The following is a 17530-nucleotide window of genomic DNA, read 5'->3' as shown; positions in this document are numbered from 1 at the left end:
TTGAAAAAATCATGAGAGAATAATAATTTAAAATTATATCATATTTTTTAAAAAAATTAAAATTAGGTAATATATTTAATTCATGCATATGATAGAAGCACCAAAAAAAAAAAAAACGATATGCTTATGTACTGAAACCAATATTAATCAATAAAATATGCAAATTAAATAATAAAAATGAACTTATTAAAGTAATTACTCAATTTTTATAATAATAATAATTTATTCAAGAATGTTTTTTAACAATCTAGTAAAAAACTAACATATTCCTTATGAATTTTAAATTTCACTTTTTTAATTAATAAAAAATAATATTCATCATATATCAATAATAAAAATATAGTATGCATTTTATGTCTATTTATTTGATAAATAAATAAGAAATTAGAATTATACAAATATGGAAATGAGAGGGTCAGTTTTCAACTTTGTGCATGAATGCATTTGTGAGAGGAAAAAGACTGGGCCACTGAACTTCAGATATAACCCCATCACCCCACAAGTACATGAAATGGCCATGGAGTTGGGGGGGGAGGGGGGCCATGGCCCCCCTCAAGGTGTACGTGGGTCCGTCCCTGCTTGTTGATGCTGACCAAAAGCAGCAGACTGACCAACTCATCCAGCTGTGGATAAGGGGCCTCAAACACGTGCTCTACGAAGCAGACGACTTGCTTGATGAGCTCCACACTCAACATTTGCTGCGACAGAGGGATGGAAAAGAAAAGGGAAAGGGAAAGGTATGCGACTTGTTCTCATGCTCAAACTCCATTGTTTTACGCTACAAAATTGCTGGCAAGATTAGCAAGATTAAAGAGAAATTTAATGCTATTGCTGAACGTGTGTCTAAGCTGAATTTGAATCCAAGGGTTGTTGAAATGAAGCATGAAAAGAGTGATTGGAGGGAAACTAGTTCTCTTGTGCACCAAGAGGATATCGTTGGCAGGGAGGAAGACAAGAAACACGTAATTGATTTATTGTTGACTAATAATAGCAATCAAAATGTTTCCTCGGTTGCTATTGTTGGTATTGGGGGTTTAGGTAAAACCGCCCTTGCTCAATTGGTGTACAATGACGCTGACGTGAGGAGCTTTTTCAGCAAGCGAATGTGGGTGTGTGTTTCTGATGAGTTTGATATCAAAGTGCTCGTTAAAAAGATGCTAGAATCTTTAGCTGACCAGAAAGAGGATGATGGTCAACAATTAGACGGCGACGACAATAAGCGTGATCTGAAGTCTTTTCTCACTAGGAGTGGTGATCATTCATTAGAATCCCTTCAAACTGAGCTTCAAAAAAATTTGAATGGGCAAGGATTTTTGCTTGTTTTAGATGATATCTGGAATGAGGATACCGAAAAGTGGTTGCGTTTCAAAGAGTATTTGAGGTGTGGTGCTAAGCATAGCAAAATCTTGTTGACTACACGCAGTCAAACGGCAGCCGAGAAAATGGAGGTAAAAATGCCACATCTTTTGAAAGGACTGGAAAATGACCAGTCCTGGGCTTTGCTCAAAAGATTGGCATTTAAAGAAGATCAAACCCAAAATCGTGAGTCCATTGGCAAAAAAATTGCAAAAAAATGTGTAGGTGTTCCGTTAGCAATAAGAGTCATGGGAAGCTTGTTGAAATCAAAATCAAAGGAAAGTGACTGGGAAGCTATCTTGGAAGATGACTTTTGGAAGTCATTGAAAGATGATAATTCAATTATGCCAATTTTAAAGTTGAGCTATGATAGTTTGACAATTGAATTAAAACAATGTTTTGCTTATTGTTCTCTATATCCAAAAGATTGGCGTTATAAAAAGGATGAATTGATTGATTTGTGGATGGCACAAGGCTTCCTTGAAAATGGGAAACAATTTCCGGAAGATGTTGGGGAAGAGTATGTTCATATTTTGTTGACGAAGTCATTCTCGCAAGACGTTGAGATGGATAAATTTGGTGAAATAAAATATTTTAAAATGCATGATTTGATGCATGACATGTCCCAGAAAATTGCTGGCTCTGATTATTGCCTAGATGTTGATGAGGGGAGAGAAAATGTTGTAATGTGTCCTATACATGCCACTTTTGGAAAATGTAGCTTTGGTAGCTCACTAAACAGGGTGGATCCAAGTAGATTAAGAACCATTCTGAAACTAGGGGAGGAATATGAAAGGAATCCATGCGATTTATTTGTGTTCAAACGCTTACACAGTCTAGATATTTCAGGGTATAGGATAAGGGATTTGCCTAAATCAATATGTAAAATGAGTCATTTGAGGTATCTTAATCTCTCTCATTGTGGATTGACTTGTTTGCCCAAAGGAATAAGCAACTTAATAAATTTGCAGACGTTGATATTGAACGGGTGTCGTCATCTTAAATTTTCTGGAGAAATTATCACAAAGTTAATAAACTTGCGCCGACTTGATATAAAAGGTTCCAGGGTCTTTGAAGATGGGATGCCGATCGGGTTGGGCAGGATGGCTACTCTGCAACATTTGTCAAATTTTAGAGTGCGTAATGATGATAAGCAGAGAAAGAAGGCGAAATTAAATGAATTGAAAGAACTCAACCTCAGGGGCAAATTAGCCATTGAGAATCTTGGCTTAATAAGGAAAGTGGAGGAGGAGTCCAAGGATGTTAATTTGAGATCAAAGAAAAACCTCATTTCCTTGACCCTTCAATGGGGGAATGAACATGGCAGGAGGAATGCAGATGCAGAGATGAAAAGTGCCGATGCTTTGCAATTATTGGAAAATCTTTGCCCTCATCCAAATTTGAAGGGATTGACAATATGGGGGTACCCAGGGGTATACCCTCCCAGTTGGCTTTTAACATCCACAAATCTTGTTCAATTACGATTCCTTGGTTGCCGAAATTGCCAATACTTGCCAGCATTAGAAGGACTTGTTTCTCTCAAGACTCTACATATAATTGTGACGGATGCATTGGACCACATACGCTACAAAGGGTGTTCCTCATCAACTAACTTCTTCCCGTCTTTGGAGGAATTAAAAATTTGGAGTTGTAGAAATTTGAGGGGATGGCAAAGGGAGGCGGATGGCCATAATACAAGAGATAATGAGAGGCGTCATTCACTGCCTCCATTTCCACGTCTTTCATCTCTAGACATCAGCAATTGCCCAAACTTGAGCTGCATGCCTACTTTTCCAAATCTCGTGAGGCATTTGGAATTATGGGACTATAGCATGAAGCCATTGATAGACACATTAAATGTGAGCTCAACTGGGCCGTCAACATCACATGATTCGGCCCCATCTCTTTTCAAGCTCAAGGATCCTCACCTTTCAGAGATAGACATAGAAGCATTACCAGAGGAATGGATGCGAAATCTCGCCAATTAGAATTCAAGAGGTTAATTCTTAGACTGAGTAATTCAAGAGGTTAATTCTTAGAATTATAAATTAGCTAATTAGACTGAGTGGACGCTTAAGTGGTTGTTTGCCTGTAATTAGTGGGAAATTTTAGAAAAGATGGAATTGATAAACTAAATGTATGAAATTGTGGCATTTGTGGTTCTTTTGTAGGGCGAAGAATTGATAAACGTATCTTTGGCAAAGGAGAATTCAAAAGAGTCATATCACTTAAGGCTGAGGAATCTCCATGATTAAGAGTGAAGAGAGATGATTAAAATTTTTTGAGTGTTGGCATGCTATATTTATCTTTTTGTTTCATTAAATGTATGCTACGAATCTTGTAAGGATTTTTGATATGGTGAAATTTCTTGGATTTGGTCCCGTGGTTTTCCCCCCTCAACATTAGAGGGTTTTCCACATTAAATCTTGTGTCATTTTTACGTTGTTTTATATATTATACAATGGAGGTGGGGAAGCATATTTCACTGTGCTATTTTTGTTTGTCCACTCTAATATTTGGTAAACCGGAGGCTGTTGATTAATAGACAAATTGGTAGTGAACACTATTTACGAGACAATCCAAAATAGAAGAATTGAATTGAAAATTGAGTTTGTCAAACACTAACCTAATAACTAGATGGAAGTTGGAGTAGGGTTGGGAATATGGACCAACCCGGATCATATGAGTTGGCCCATGTGGGTTAAGAAAATATGGCTTGGGTGGGATTCAATTCATTTTATATGAGTTGAAAAAATTTTAACCCAATCTAACCTTTAAAGGTTGGCAGGTTAAATGGGTTCACTTATTAGTTCATTTTATTTTATTGTTTAAAAATACATCTAAATAAAAATGATGATGAGTTTTAATATAATATTCTTTCATATCATGATTCATTCTAAATATATCAAAATGTTAACCTATAATATTTGTATAAAATGTGTGAATTGAGTTAGCCAAATCATGCTTATCTATTTGTCAAAAGTCATGAATTTGCAATATCCCCCCATTTTTTATATTTTTTTAAAAATAATATAGTTAAGTGAGCCAACCTCAACCTATCAGAGTTAACTTATATGATTCATGGGTTATCTAGTCTAGGCTAAGAAAAACATGTTTTTTATTTGGGTTAACTTTTTTTTTTTCAACCCAACCCAACCTATATGATCAATTATTTGAGCCAATTTGTATAATCCGATCCATATTCTTGACTCTGAGTATGCTATCAAAAAATCTAAGGAAAAAAAAAAAAAGCTTGCCAATATTAATTGCATGAGTGAGAAGCTGATGATGAGCTCCATCCAGAAAATATAAAAACCAATATATTGAACAGGAACAAAAGGGAGTTGGAGACCAAGAACAAAATCTATCCAACATAAATCTAATATCCGTACTTCTTCTGGAAAATCTCTAATATGGTCTTTAAAATGGCGTCATCGTCATGCACAGGTTGAGTAATGGGAAGAGAACCAAGAGCTATAGAAATGCCCGTCCAAACTCTGAAGATTATAGAAACCCATATACTTGCTTATATATCTATATACAATACAAAAAATTTACTAATTATACTATTCATAAGACATGAATCATGGTTTGCTTTAAAACTCGGTGCAAAACCTTATGCGTACCCACACTAGTTATTGACTAAAATCTGATTCATACATCTAATAATTTTGTTTGCAAATCTAATATATAACTTTTTCCTTTTGGAAATGTTCCTCCCTCCCCAAAAAAGACATAGTTTCTTCATGTTCTCCTGGCACTAGAATCTAATTATCATGAGATCAATTTAAATGTCATAAGAGCCTCATGCACCAGATCCAGCAAAGAGCATGAGATCTAGTTCTTTTTGTTTTTTGGGTTACCCAAGATATCCCCCACAGCTGTAAGACTAATCCTTTAAAGAATTTAAATACCATTTAAGAGGTTGTCCTCTTTCAAATAATGTTTTTCTATACACATCTTCAGGAATCAAACCTTAAAATAATGCTTAAATGGCCTAAATTGTTACCAGTTGTGCAACATCTAGTAGATCTAGTGCTAAGTTACATTCAAAGACACTCACAATTGAGCATCTTTTATACTGGTCCTTGTTTCCTTGGATACGATGAATCATTCAAAGGGTCAATGGGCCATGGGCCACTAGACTAGAGCCCGGTTGATAGCCCATAAATTTTCTGTTTCAATTGAACTCCCCAATCTCCAATAGGGGGGGAATATCTTATACCATATTTCTTTTAAAATTGCAACACTAAATCTAATAATTTTGCTAAGGATAATGAAATTTTGATTCCTCAAGTTGGCTTCATTTAGTCTCTCAAATTTATTTTTTATCCATTTGATCTCTTATTTTTTTAAGACAATGTAAGGGTGTTTTTCAGACTGAGAGCATGCATGACATTATTTGTTCCTTCTCTCTCTCTCTGCTTTTTTCTTTTTTCCCCTTAACGAGACTTATATATTGCTGTTGAGCGCAAACAGGACACCTATGTGTTTTTGTTTGTGAAATTTGTTTTATGTTTCCTTTTTTTAATAAAAAAAATTGGCCATAGTTTTTATGTGTCAACCATGCTTGTAACAATTAATATACCTAAAATTTTGCACCTGACTTTCAAGACTTAACAAAAATTATTTGAAGTTTAGTCCAGCATCATGGCGAGCAGGCTGAAGATGATCTACTCTGGAAATCCCACGACACCTTTTCCTAGGGACTTTGATGTTAAATTGGATGATATCTATGACTACATTATTCCCCGGGGGGGGGGGGGAACTGCTGCAGTTGTTTTAATCTTCATTTAAGAATTCATTACTAGAATGGCTCCAAGTTTTAAAACTCCACTCCTCTTGCTAATCAACGCTTGGCTGCAGCTGATCATTCTTTCTATAAGACAAGAAGATTGACCTCAGACAGCATGCTCGATCTAGCTCACTGAATCTTCAAAAAATAAAGTACTCCACCGCTACATGGATTGTAACATTTTGAAAACATTCAACGAGGTATTGAATTTCTTTATGCATGTTTACTTGTGTTGGACTCCTTTTTTACCAAAATTAGAAAACAACTTATTCAAGGGAATTCCGTGCCTTTTCTTACTCGGTGATAGTAAATTTATGGTTTTAATTTAAAATTCGAAAGTTTTATAGGAATATTTATTTTCAATTTAAGGAATTATGATCTGTTGATTATTTTATAACTTGGACAGGTATTCAATTTGGATGAAGTAATAAGAGGAAAACTTGGTAGACTCTTGAGATTATCTTCATACCAGCACATATTTATGATCCTTTCTATCAAGGCAAGGTTTCTTCAAACCTGTTGAATGTTGTTGCAGGGAATTAAAAACTCAGACAATTTGGAAAGGATTCTAGTTTTTCAACAAATATGTTAAGCTTATGCTGCAACGAAAATTCCAGGTCAAGATGGCTATTGATCCTGTCATGGTGACTGCATTGTAAGTAAGTTGTTTTCTTATTAAGTTGAAATATGAAAGTCTATTTCGCACAATATGATCTTGTGAAAAATGGGTAACAAATTATACCATCCTGTCTTCTTAATTGATTTTCATTTATTGCTCCATTTCAGAATTGGATGAATGTGTTAAGGAAGCTACATTCCTATTGTGAATTTGAATTCAAATGCAGTGAATTATATCATTGAATGTTCAAGCTTGAAAACTTATATATTTTGAATCAATGTGTCTGATTATATTATCCTTTTGTTTTCCATTTATCCCTTTGCCGATAGTTGAGTCACTGATCTCAAATGTAGCAAAACTTCATTGGGCTCAACAAATTCTTCAGATTTGCGTAAAGTGAAGGCATTGCAGAAGAACTCAAATTTGAAAGATCTTTCTCTTAATATAAGTTCACACAAGAGAACCAATCATTTGCTTTCACAAGATTCAAGCCAAATGACAATACACTCCAGGTTTCACCCTTGATCTTTCCTATAATCAGTATTAAATTATATGATGCATATAAACATTAGGCTTTTTAAACACATACACACACTTGCCTATAATTAGTGGGGAAAATTTAGAGAAGATGGCAATTTATAACTAACAAATATGAACATTGTGGGATTTAATTTGTGTTTTTGTTTTTTCTTTTTGGCAGAGTGAAGAGCTTGCAAATCTTAGGTTTCATATCTTTGGAAAAGAAGTGCAAGGAGTAATATCACTCAAGTTGTGGAATGACCATAAATAAGGTTGAATTTTTATTGATTTAGCACTATGTGAAACAGCCACATCTGATTGTAGTTTTAGACTATATTCATCTTTTTTATTTTTAGCACAAGTTTACTATTAAGAACATTGTAATGACTTCTGATGTAGTGAAAATTTTCAGAAATGGTGCCATGGTTTTTCCCTATTGAGGGGGTTTTCCACGTTAAATATGGTGTCTTTTTCACTTTATATATGTTCTGCATTATATGTTGATCATAGAGGCAGAGATCAATCATGTTTCACTCTGCTTTTTTATTTTTTTTCCAAGTCTGGCATTTGACAAACCATGAGGGCTTGCGGAAAAATTTAATGAAGCATACAACACATTTTGATTAATAGATAAACGAAAAGTAAACATATTTTTTCCCAATGTTTTCTTTGATCTGAAATTTGTTGTGCCTTTTTCTAAAAAAAATTGGGCACAAGTTTCAAACACGCTTTTACTATAAATGTGTGTGTGTCTTACTCAAGGTAAAGTCTATATGTACACAAATAAAGAACTAAAATATTAAATCCTTTCATCATTCACTACCTCCACAAAGAAGTGGATGATCATAGGTTAAAAAAAAACAAGAGAATTACATTGAAATCTCACACATAAAAATTAATTACAACAATGTCCAGTGATAATTGAACTAAGGAGATTGACACTCTAGTGACAACTGTATTAAGAAAATTGACACGTCAATCTCTTTAATTCAGTTGTCACTGGATTTTATTGTAATTAATTTTCATGTGTAGAACCTAGATGTAATTCTCCCAAAAAAACATTACTAGTGTAATGAACCTAATCTAATTAGTTCAAGCAAAAGAAAATTATTGGTCTCATTTTCAGCAAATCTAAGAAACACAGTTCCTAGCAATAACTGATCTTGCAAAAGTAAGAAACACAGTCCTCTCCAATGAGTTGGTTGATGAGAATACAAGTACATGGCAAAAAAAAAAAAAAAGAATTGCGCCTTTAATAATATATGGAGTTTGATGTTAAAGCAGTGAATAAAGATTTTTGCTTGAAAATTTACTTAAAATTTTAGAAACTTAATTAGTATTAATTGTTTTATAAAAGACATATTTATGATCTTTCCTCCTTTTTTTTGACCAACAGATCTTTCATCTGTTTTCAAAATTACAAAAATCTAAAAGAAGGGAAATATTACTCCACTTTCAAAACTTTAGAGGTGACATGTCTTCATATACAAGAGGCAACATTGCATTGCCTCAAATCTTATGGTGAGTAGTGTACTTGGAAAATATTTTAGCAGTAAATCCACACTTTAACCCTATTTTAAAAAATATACGAAATAATTATGTTATTTTTTATTTTTTAATGTCTCTATAAAGCTCGAAATCCAAGTTTATAAATGTTTGAAAGCACTTAGACACACAAACTATAAAACCTTGGTTTTCTATTAAAAAAAATCCAAACATTCTCTTGTTTCCATTAATCAATTTTGTACTCTGAACTCTGTTTTCAAACAAGCTAATTACACTATTTTTATGTATCAATTGTATTTTTTGTTATACTATTATATGTCAAAAATTTGAATAATCCAAATATACCCCCCGTGTTTGGCTTGTGATTTTTGAAGTGAAGAACCTCCATATATCTTTCCTTGCATGAATCTCCATTTGTTTTTCCTTACATGAATGCATGCCAAGTCCTTCTGATTGACAATTGCTATTTGTTTAATCTGATCAAGAAGTGCTAATTTTTTTATCTGTAAAGTGTAAATACTTATATCTATTTTCCTCTTTATCAGACCGGCAAATGTTTTCTATTATATATTGGTAGACTCAATTTAATACATTTCCCCTCTTAATGTTTTTTCTTATATTATATATTTTTTGTTTACTATTGTTTTTATGCCTTCAACATTACAATATAATGCAATTTAAATAGTAAATGAATCATTATTATATATTTATTTGTTAAATATATAAAAAACTTAATAATATTTTATCTAACATTATTAATATTTACACCATAAAGCTCATGTGATAATTTGGATATTTAAAATTAGTTCTGACTAAATCATTTAAATATTTTTAATTATGTTATAATCAATTTCAACAAAAAAATATTTAAATAAATATAATTATATTATGAAAGAATTACATACAAATCACACTCAACACAATTAATTACTCACAATACATTGACGACTAAGCCAAGAAGATTGAGAACAAATCTCCTAAGATCACTAACATGGGTGTAATTAATTGCATTGAGTGTTAAAATAATTCTTCCTTACTCCTTCTGGTTCATATTATAAGACACTTTTAACTATTTTTTACATATTAAGAAAAGTTAGATTTTTTTAATATTATAAAAAAATGAGATACACTTTCATTTTTATTCTGAACTTTAAATAATAATACAACTATATCAAATACTTTTATGCCAATCAAGAAGAGGTAAAATTGAAGAAAAAATTTGGTTTAATGATTGTAAAGTGTCTTATATTTTGAGCCAAAAATTACTTTTAGAAGGTGTTTTATAAATAGAACAGGGAGAGTATATTATAGTATAATCAATTATAATCAAAATTAATTATATTAATTAATTTTTTTATAATCAAGTATATCTAAATAAACACATTCCGCTTCCTGTCTTCCTCATTCGCCGAAACGTGATCCCGAAATCGAAGCCGCAGACGGCCTCCCCCCTTGTTCCCTCCCTCGTCCTTCGGTCCCTCCTCGGCCATTAGCTGTAGGCGGCTTTGACCTCGCTTTGCAGTTTCCTGCACCTCTGCTTGGAAGGCCTCTCGGGAATTTCATGATGGGAGTTGCTGCGGCAAAGCGCCTTGAAGAAACCAAGTCCCATGGCTCCCTCGATCTCTGCCTCTAATTTTTTTCAACTTAATCTGGCTGCCTTTTCACTTCAGTTAATTGAATAAGATAATCACTGCCGGATAAACTTTATCAATTAATTAATTTATCTCCAGTGCAGTTTTTTTTTTTTTTTTTCAAGCTCACAAGACAGAGCCAAATCTGGATGGCTCGGTTTTCTAATTCAAGAATCAATTAATGGAGACCGATGTAGGTTGCTTGGAGGACGTTAGGCTCTTTCCAAGAAGCATCCTATGTGATAGAGCATCACCAAAATTAAGTTACAAGGAGCAATTCACGAGTCATCCTCATAATATAATCAATTTGAACCTTTCCTTTTATCAAACATTTGGGTCATACTCATGGTGTGAAACGAATCGTTGATTAATCCTTATATTATCTCATTATAAACTTTATTTGATTAATTAATTCCAGAATTATTGGTTCGTGCTGTCACCCCATGTGGCTTAGATCGCACTAGTAGACACTGACAACAATTTGATATTTTTAATTCACAAACGAAAGGTATATAAAATTGAAAATGTTAATTACTTCACAAATTGCTTGCTAGGTGCCTCAAATCTTATGGTCATTAGTGTACTTGGAAAAATACCTTAGCAGTAAATCCAAAATTTAATCCTATTTTAAAAAATATACAAAATAATTATGTTATTTTTTATTTTTAAATTTCTCTATAAAGCTTGAAATCCAAGTTTTTAAATGTTTGAAAGCACTTAGACACACAATTACTATTAAATAGTAATTAGAAACTATTAGTCTCGTGCCTAAAAAAAAGAATTATTTTATTTCATTTGTGAAAAACAATAAAACAGTGTTACCCAACCTGCCAAAAAGTAGGGGTTGAGTTGCATGATCTAGAACTCAATCAAGTTTGTTTTGGCCCAACAATCCGACAGTGTCTAGCTCAAGCTCACCAAAGGCTAGCTTGCTTAAGATTTTTTAAAAAAATTTAAAATATGTAATTGTTTATTTATTTCTTTTTGTGCCTGTTTGGACTGATTAAATAATTGATTCTAAAACTATAAAACCTTGGTTTTCTATCTAAAAAAAATCCAAACATTCTTCTTGTATGTCATGAACAACAAATACCAGGCATGCTAGAAATGTTGAGTCTCAATTGATAACAAAAGAGTCTCTTATCACAGTTCACTCGGATGTAAAATATACACAAGGCTTTGGTAGAATAAGTGTTTGATTTTTATTGAAATGCGAAATGTTACAAGTCTAGATTGAAAGTAAAACTAACTGATAAAACTAAAGGCTAAAGGTGTAAAATGCGAGTCTTTGATTGAGTGTTAACTATATTCTTCTGTGTCTTTATCTTCTATTTATAGTGTTAAAATGGTGGTAGCCTTTTCCTCAAGACCTAGAACATTTTGCCGAAGAATTAGGGATCTTACAAAACTCACAGCACGGTCCTTATTCCATGCTCTCCATTTTTGATAATCAACCCATCTCACCGAGATACTTGGGCACGATGTTCGTAGATTTCGGCATTACTTGAGATCGTGTCTTTACGTGCCAACAGTCCAATGTTTGTAACTGGTGAGATTTCAACATCTTTATTTTATCATTATTGAGCTTTAGGGCCAGCCCCTTTCTTCAGATTGGGCCTGACTCTTAACTAGCTTTGTGATTTATTTAAGCGACGTTTCATATTTTAGCCCAAAGAATGTGTGCCAGTGGCTAAAACATAAGCCAACTGGCACGTTTAAAAAAACTGAAATGTCACTTCGTCTCTGAGCGCCCTTTGTTAATATAAACTTATTTCTTTTTTTGGTCACTTCTCTTGCCCTTTCTGCCATTTCTTGATATTCAAGCTTTTGTCTTCCTTGCTCTAATCTTCCCTTTGATCACAAATGGCTTCTTCCACTTCTATCGCTACCTTTACTGTTGTTCTATCTTCCATATCTACCAGGAGTCTGCCTGATTCCCTGGCCACCACGCGAAATCTTGTCATTTCACTAGGAGGACTGATGATGTACGTATTTAATTGCTAAAAACCCTTATTTCCCCTGGATTAGATCCTTATTTTGATATTTCTTTATTTTCACTACAGGAGGATTCTTCATTCCACGATTCTGTTGCTTTCTGGTAAGCTATTCATTTTTTGTTTGGCCCTTCTGAAATGCACTAACTGTTTATTACCTTTTTAGTACTTTTCCTTGGAGCTTCCAAATGTCCAACAAGAGCGACATAGGGCACCTGACCATTTCACCTGACTTGTCCGAAGTGACTGCCCCCACCTAACCAAATCCATAGCCACTAACCTCAATCAGCAACTTGGTCCTAGCTCAGATGACCTCACCTTTTCCCAAGTTATCTTGCCAAAAGCTTAGGAACTGGCCCCGAAATTCTCGTGCTTGGGTTAACTAGGTGAGACGCTTGAGGCAGACTCATACGCACTAATAGAAGGAGATGGGTCTCTACAATCTTATCCAACTTTCCTTGGCCGATGTCAACATTTTAGTCGACCTACTGATGGCCCTTTTGAGTTTCTAGGCTCTGGGTTGTAACGCCTTTATATTAGAGCTGAGTCCCATGTCCATCACATTATGGGACGTCATCATGCACTTAGGGCTGCATATCATCAGGAAGTAGAACTTCTATGCAATCTTCGAGAAGCATGACTCCTACATCACCCTCTCGGCCGAATTGGAGAGCAAGATTAGGAGCATTGGCTCTTATACGAAGATCATGGAGAGGTTCTCCAAAAAGTCAGTCGACAAGCGCATCACCCTTACGAAGTACCTGATCTTCATCTAGATCTTATTGAGCCAATGGATCCTGGCCCAGGAGGTAGGAAGCCTATGTAACTGCACTCAAGGATCGCCCAGTCCCTCCTCTACGGTAACCAGATAGCCTTGGGGACCATGTTTTTACGTCATCTCTATGATGACATGAGGGAGTCACTGATGAAGAAGCCCTTCAGCAACTTCCATGGGCCTATTTGGTTCTCAAAGTTGTAGACGATAGCCTACTTTCCTTTTCTCTATCGAGAACCTTTCTCTAAAGATTCCCATGCCAACCACCCCTTTACTTACCTTTTGGGTGGTCATCCTGTGATCGAATTGAAGAACTTCTTTGAGTTTTTCAGTCAGCAGAGCTGGTCCTTATGAAGGATCTTGAAGCCTTTCAACATTGCATATCGCTGCCTTCCTACTGGGTACAGACATTTGGTGGATTGAAAGAATAAGCTGCCCCACTGCTAAGGGATGAGGTCTTCCTCTCAACCACCACCCTAAAAAAGATGTGGTTGCCGTACACTGGCTCCTCCTCCAAGTCTCTGAAGGTCTACTTGGAGTCTTATCATCCTCAACTGGTGGCGGGCCAGTTTGCATTGCGCCAATGCATCCCTCGTAGACTGTCCTCCCAGATCAGTGTGAAGCTTCTGGACCGAGAGGCTATCAACCAAATAGTCATCCCACACACTACCCAAAGGTAGTGCAAGGTAGAGCTTGTAGATAAAGATGCTGCTTGCCTTTCGCTTTAATTAATGGTGGCCCCAGTGCTTTAGGCACATAACAAAGAGCTATACCAATAAGTATTATCTCTTTTTCTTACACCTTTCCTTCTTTCACCTTATAACTAAGATGAACGAGTGGCCCTTGGATAAGGCCAAATAGATCTTCCCTATTATGTCTATAGCCCATCCTCGAAAAAGTCATGGTTTGACAATCAGATGCATGTCTGATGCTGGCACCTATTATGTTGACTCATGAGTTTGGCACTGCTTGCATCTTTTAGCATATTCGATGCAATCTTTTGTCATTGGTGGCCAATAATATCCATGCCTTTGCACCAGCCATTGCATCTTTGGCTCTGACTGATAGGCCCCACACATTCCTTTATGCACCTATCTTAAGACCTCCATATATTTAGTGAAGGCCAAACACCTAAGTAATAATCCATCAGGACCTTTTTTGTATAATTCATCTCCAATTAGAATGAAGTGCTAGGTATGTATTCTCGTTATGTAAGGATATCGTTGGTTGGAATTTTATAGATAACTTTTGAAATCATCTTGCTAATCCTAGGCTAACCATTGCGAGACCATACCGCATTGTACTGTCAATCCACACTGAGAGATCAAAGGATGTTCTTTTCATTATACCATAATTATTTTCCTGGTAAGTTCAGGTGATAGCCTTAGCCCTAATGCTATTTGAGCCAGTTCATTGGCCTCCCAATTCTGAGCTTGAGGAATGTGAGTTAACGTTATAGTTTTGAACTCTTCCAAGATCTGAGAAGCCATAACGTAATATATTACTAGAGCCAGGCTTAATCACTTATACTCACTAGTTAATTGTTTAATGACTAACTAAGAATTCCCTTCTATGACCACATCACGGGCTCTCATTTCTTGAAGGATTTCGAGCCCTGTGAGTAGTGCTTTGTACTCAACCTGATTGTTAGTACATTTAAAATTTAATTGAAGAGATAATATAATTTTTACCCTCAGTAGGAGAAGTTATTACTATCTCGACCCCAGATGCTTGTTCGGTACTAGACCCATCGAACTTAAGCACCCAGGGTCTCGGATCTATTGAGAACACAAGTAGTTCTCTTTTGTCTTTAGGGAGTCTGGCTGAGGGGTGATTATAAAATCTCATTCCACTAAATACAAATAACCAAAATAACTCATGGTAATCAAAGGATTCACTCAAAGAGTGATTGCCAAGGTCTAGTTTAAAAGCAAGGGATCCTAAGTTTTTCATAATCACAAAGAGTTTAAAACAATCAAGATATCTCATATCAGAGTAAAAATAAGTTACAAAAGCATGGGATATCTTAGAGGAGTGAAAGAAATTGAAAACAAGTGAAAAAAAACTCTTATAATGTGTGACAGGGCAGTGCGCCACGGCTCGTGCACATTGCACCGCGGTGTGTTGCTCTCTGTACCACGTGCCACAGTTTAAGCGCCATGCACTGCGGCATGTTGCACGAAAATTCAACTGATTTCGCTATCATTTGATAGCAGAATCAGGGAACTTTTGACGTGCCCCAATTCTTTGTCCGACGTTCGAATGACGTGATTTGGGTGTCAACGGAAAGCTCAAGAACTAACTAATGGCATAGGTTTCACTTCTAAAATAAGTCACACTAGAAAGTTGGACACCCAAATGCATTTTAACCACTTTTTACAATTTTTACATAAAATGGGTGTTTAAAACCCTCAACATGTGCCAAAAGCCTTTTTTAACACTTGGACCATATCTATTGGACTTAGGACTACCAATATAACATGTCACACACACCAAAACACAAGCTTAGCATAATTTTACTCCTCAACCCCATTTTACCAAAAACAGAGGGAGGTAAATTGTCATTACTTTGCATCCAATTCAATCCAAACATATTCAAATCATCATTTCTACACTCGCCTTATAAATAAATATATATATATATATATATCAACATACATAAATACTTAGGGCCTAAAATACAAATCAAACATTTTTAATAACAAAATAATACAAGTGAGATGGAATGCAATCTAGAATTGAAAAACATATACTATTACACATAATAAACTAAGCTAGAGGCATACAAAAAGGAATATGTCAATTCCTAGCCTCTTAAGCCTTCTTCCTCTCAGTACTAGAGCTAGAGCATGAAAAGTGTTAAATGAAAGGGGTGAGTCTACTCACTCAGTAACTAAGGTTAAACCTACCCTATACAGTTATATATCAATTATAAACCAAGTATATGCATAAGAAACCAAGTAAGTAAAACATGCTCACACATATCATAGCTTGTCATTTATCATTTAATAACTTTTTTATCTCACATATATTAGGTGCATTATCACCATATTCACATATGTGTGACCATGACCCATTATTTACGTGACTTGCCACAACTTAACTCGTGTGACACGTCATATATTTACTTAGACAATGATTAGCCAACCTTATTTCCTCAGACTGAAACTATATGCTATAACATTGAATAAGGTTTTGTCCATGTGATTAGACTACCCAAGCTCACTAATCGTAAGGTGTGACCCGGCCAAAGATCACATGACTCACTTTCAGAGCACGGCTTCCCCCATTCTCAAATCTCTAGGGTGTCTCATACCCTAAACTATTCTCCTTATTAAACGGGTAAAGATAGCTAGGTTCTAGTCCCTCAACAAACTATGGACAGTCCTTTGATAAAATGTGGGACAAGGCTATATACCCGTGCACCAAAGGGCAGCCTAATTACCATATGGATTTTTCTCTACTTCCAATCCCTAGGCGAACTCTAACCACTGATCATGCCATAATCAATACTCACTCATTTTCACATTTTTATTTTTATTTACTCATTATCACAATAATCACGTTAGGCTCACGACCATGCGCTACCAAAGTATGTATTCTCATCATTTTCTCAACATTATTCTCATTTATCTCGAAATCCACTTCTCATTAACACTTAATTACCTCTACACAACATCACATTCATTTTTCAAAAGTATAAACATGTTCATAGTTTGAAAACCCTCTTGACTTCACATTTTCCTTTTCAAGCCAAAAATAACATTATGCGCATTCAAATTTTCATACACTCATTGAAACTAACACATGATTTCACATTAAAAATCAATCCCATTCATGTAACATTCACAATTCACATTTAACAATCAATTATCAATCAATTAACATATAACTAACTAAAGTAAGGTTTTTCCTGGTTATCTCAAACCTTTGAGAGGTCAAAAGTTTACCCTTCAATGATTTAGCTCCCAAACTTGAATTTCTAAGTCAAGATAGATGTCTAAGAGCCAAAACTACAATCAACCAAGTTGAAATTTCATCAACATTACCAACTCAAGCATTAAACCCTCAATCTCCACTTCTAAATTGCCCTATATTCACTTTACATGAGCTTGAGCCTATCCATTGGGTTTATTAATTACCTTTCGTCCCCAATAACATTAATAAACCATTAAATTCCCATTAATGGCATCACGATCTTCTAACCACCCATAATAAATAAAATTTTTAGATATTAATGGTACCTAACAACCCAAGACACCAAAAATTTATTATATTATGCTTAGATACTCTAATCTACTCCCATTAGCTCCATGTAAGTCAATAAATTCGAAC

The 17530-nt window shown here is 34.9% G+C and overlaps 1 protein-coding gene across 1 annotated transcript; it reads left to right on the top strand.

Moving 5' to 3' along the window:
• Positions 1-459: 459 nt before the first annotated feature.
• On the top strand, positions 460-4129 carry LOC129288884 (putative disease resistance protein RGA3). The gene is made up of 2 exons (XM_054925688.1): positions 460-3354; positions 3528-4129. The coding sequence occupies exon 1, from the start codon at positions 507-509 to the stop codon at positions 3342-3344; it is 2838 nt and encodes a 945-aa protein (XP_054781663.1). The 5' UTR covers positions 460-506; the 3' UTR covers positions 3345-3354; positions 3528-4129.
• The last annotated feature ends 13401 nt before the right edge of the window (positions 4130-17530 follow it).

The sequence above is a fragment of the Prosopis cineraria genome, unplaced genomic scaffold, assembly GCF_029017545.1.
Source record: "Prosopis cineraria cultivar Desert tree isolate PC_DT_omini unplaced genomic scaffold, ASM2901754v1 PC12, whole genome shotgun sequence".
Classification (NCBI taxonomy): Eukaryota; Viridiplantae; Streptophyta; class Magnoliopsida; order Fabales; family Fabaceae; genus Prosopis; species Prosopis cineraria.
The sequence above is the reverse complement of the archived record's forward strand: the minus strand, read 5'-3'. Positions and strand labels throughout refer to the sequence as shown.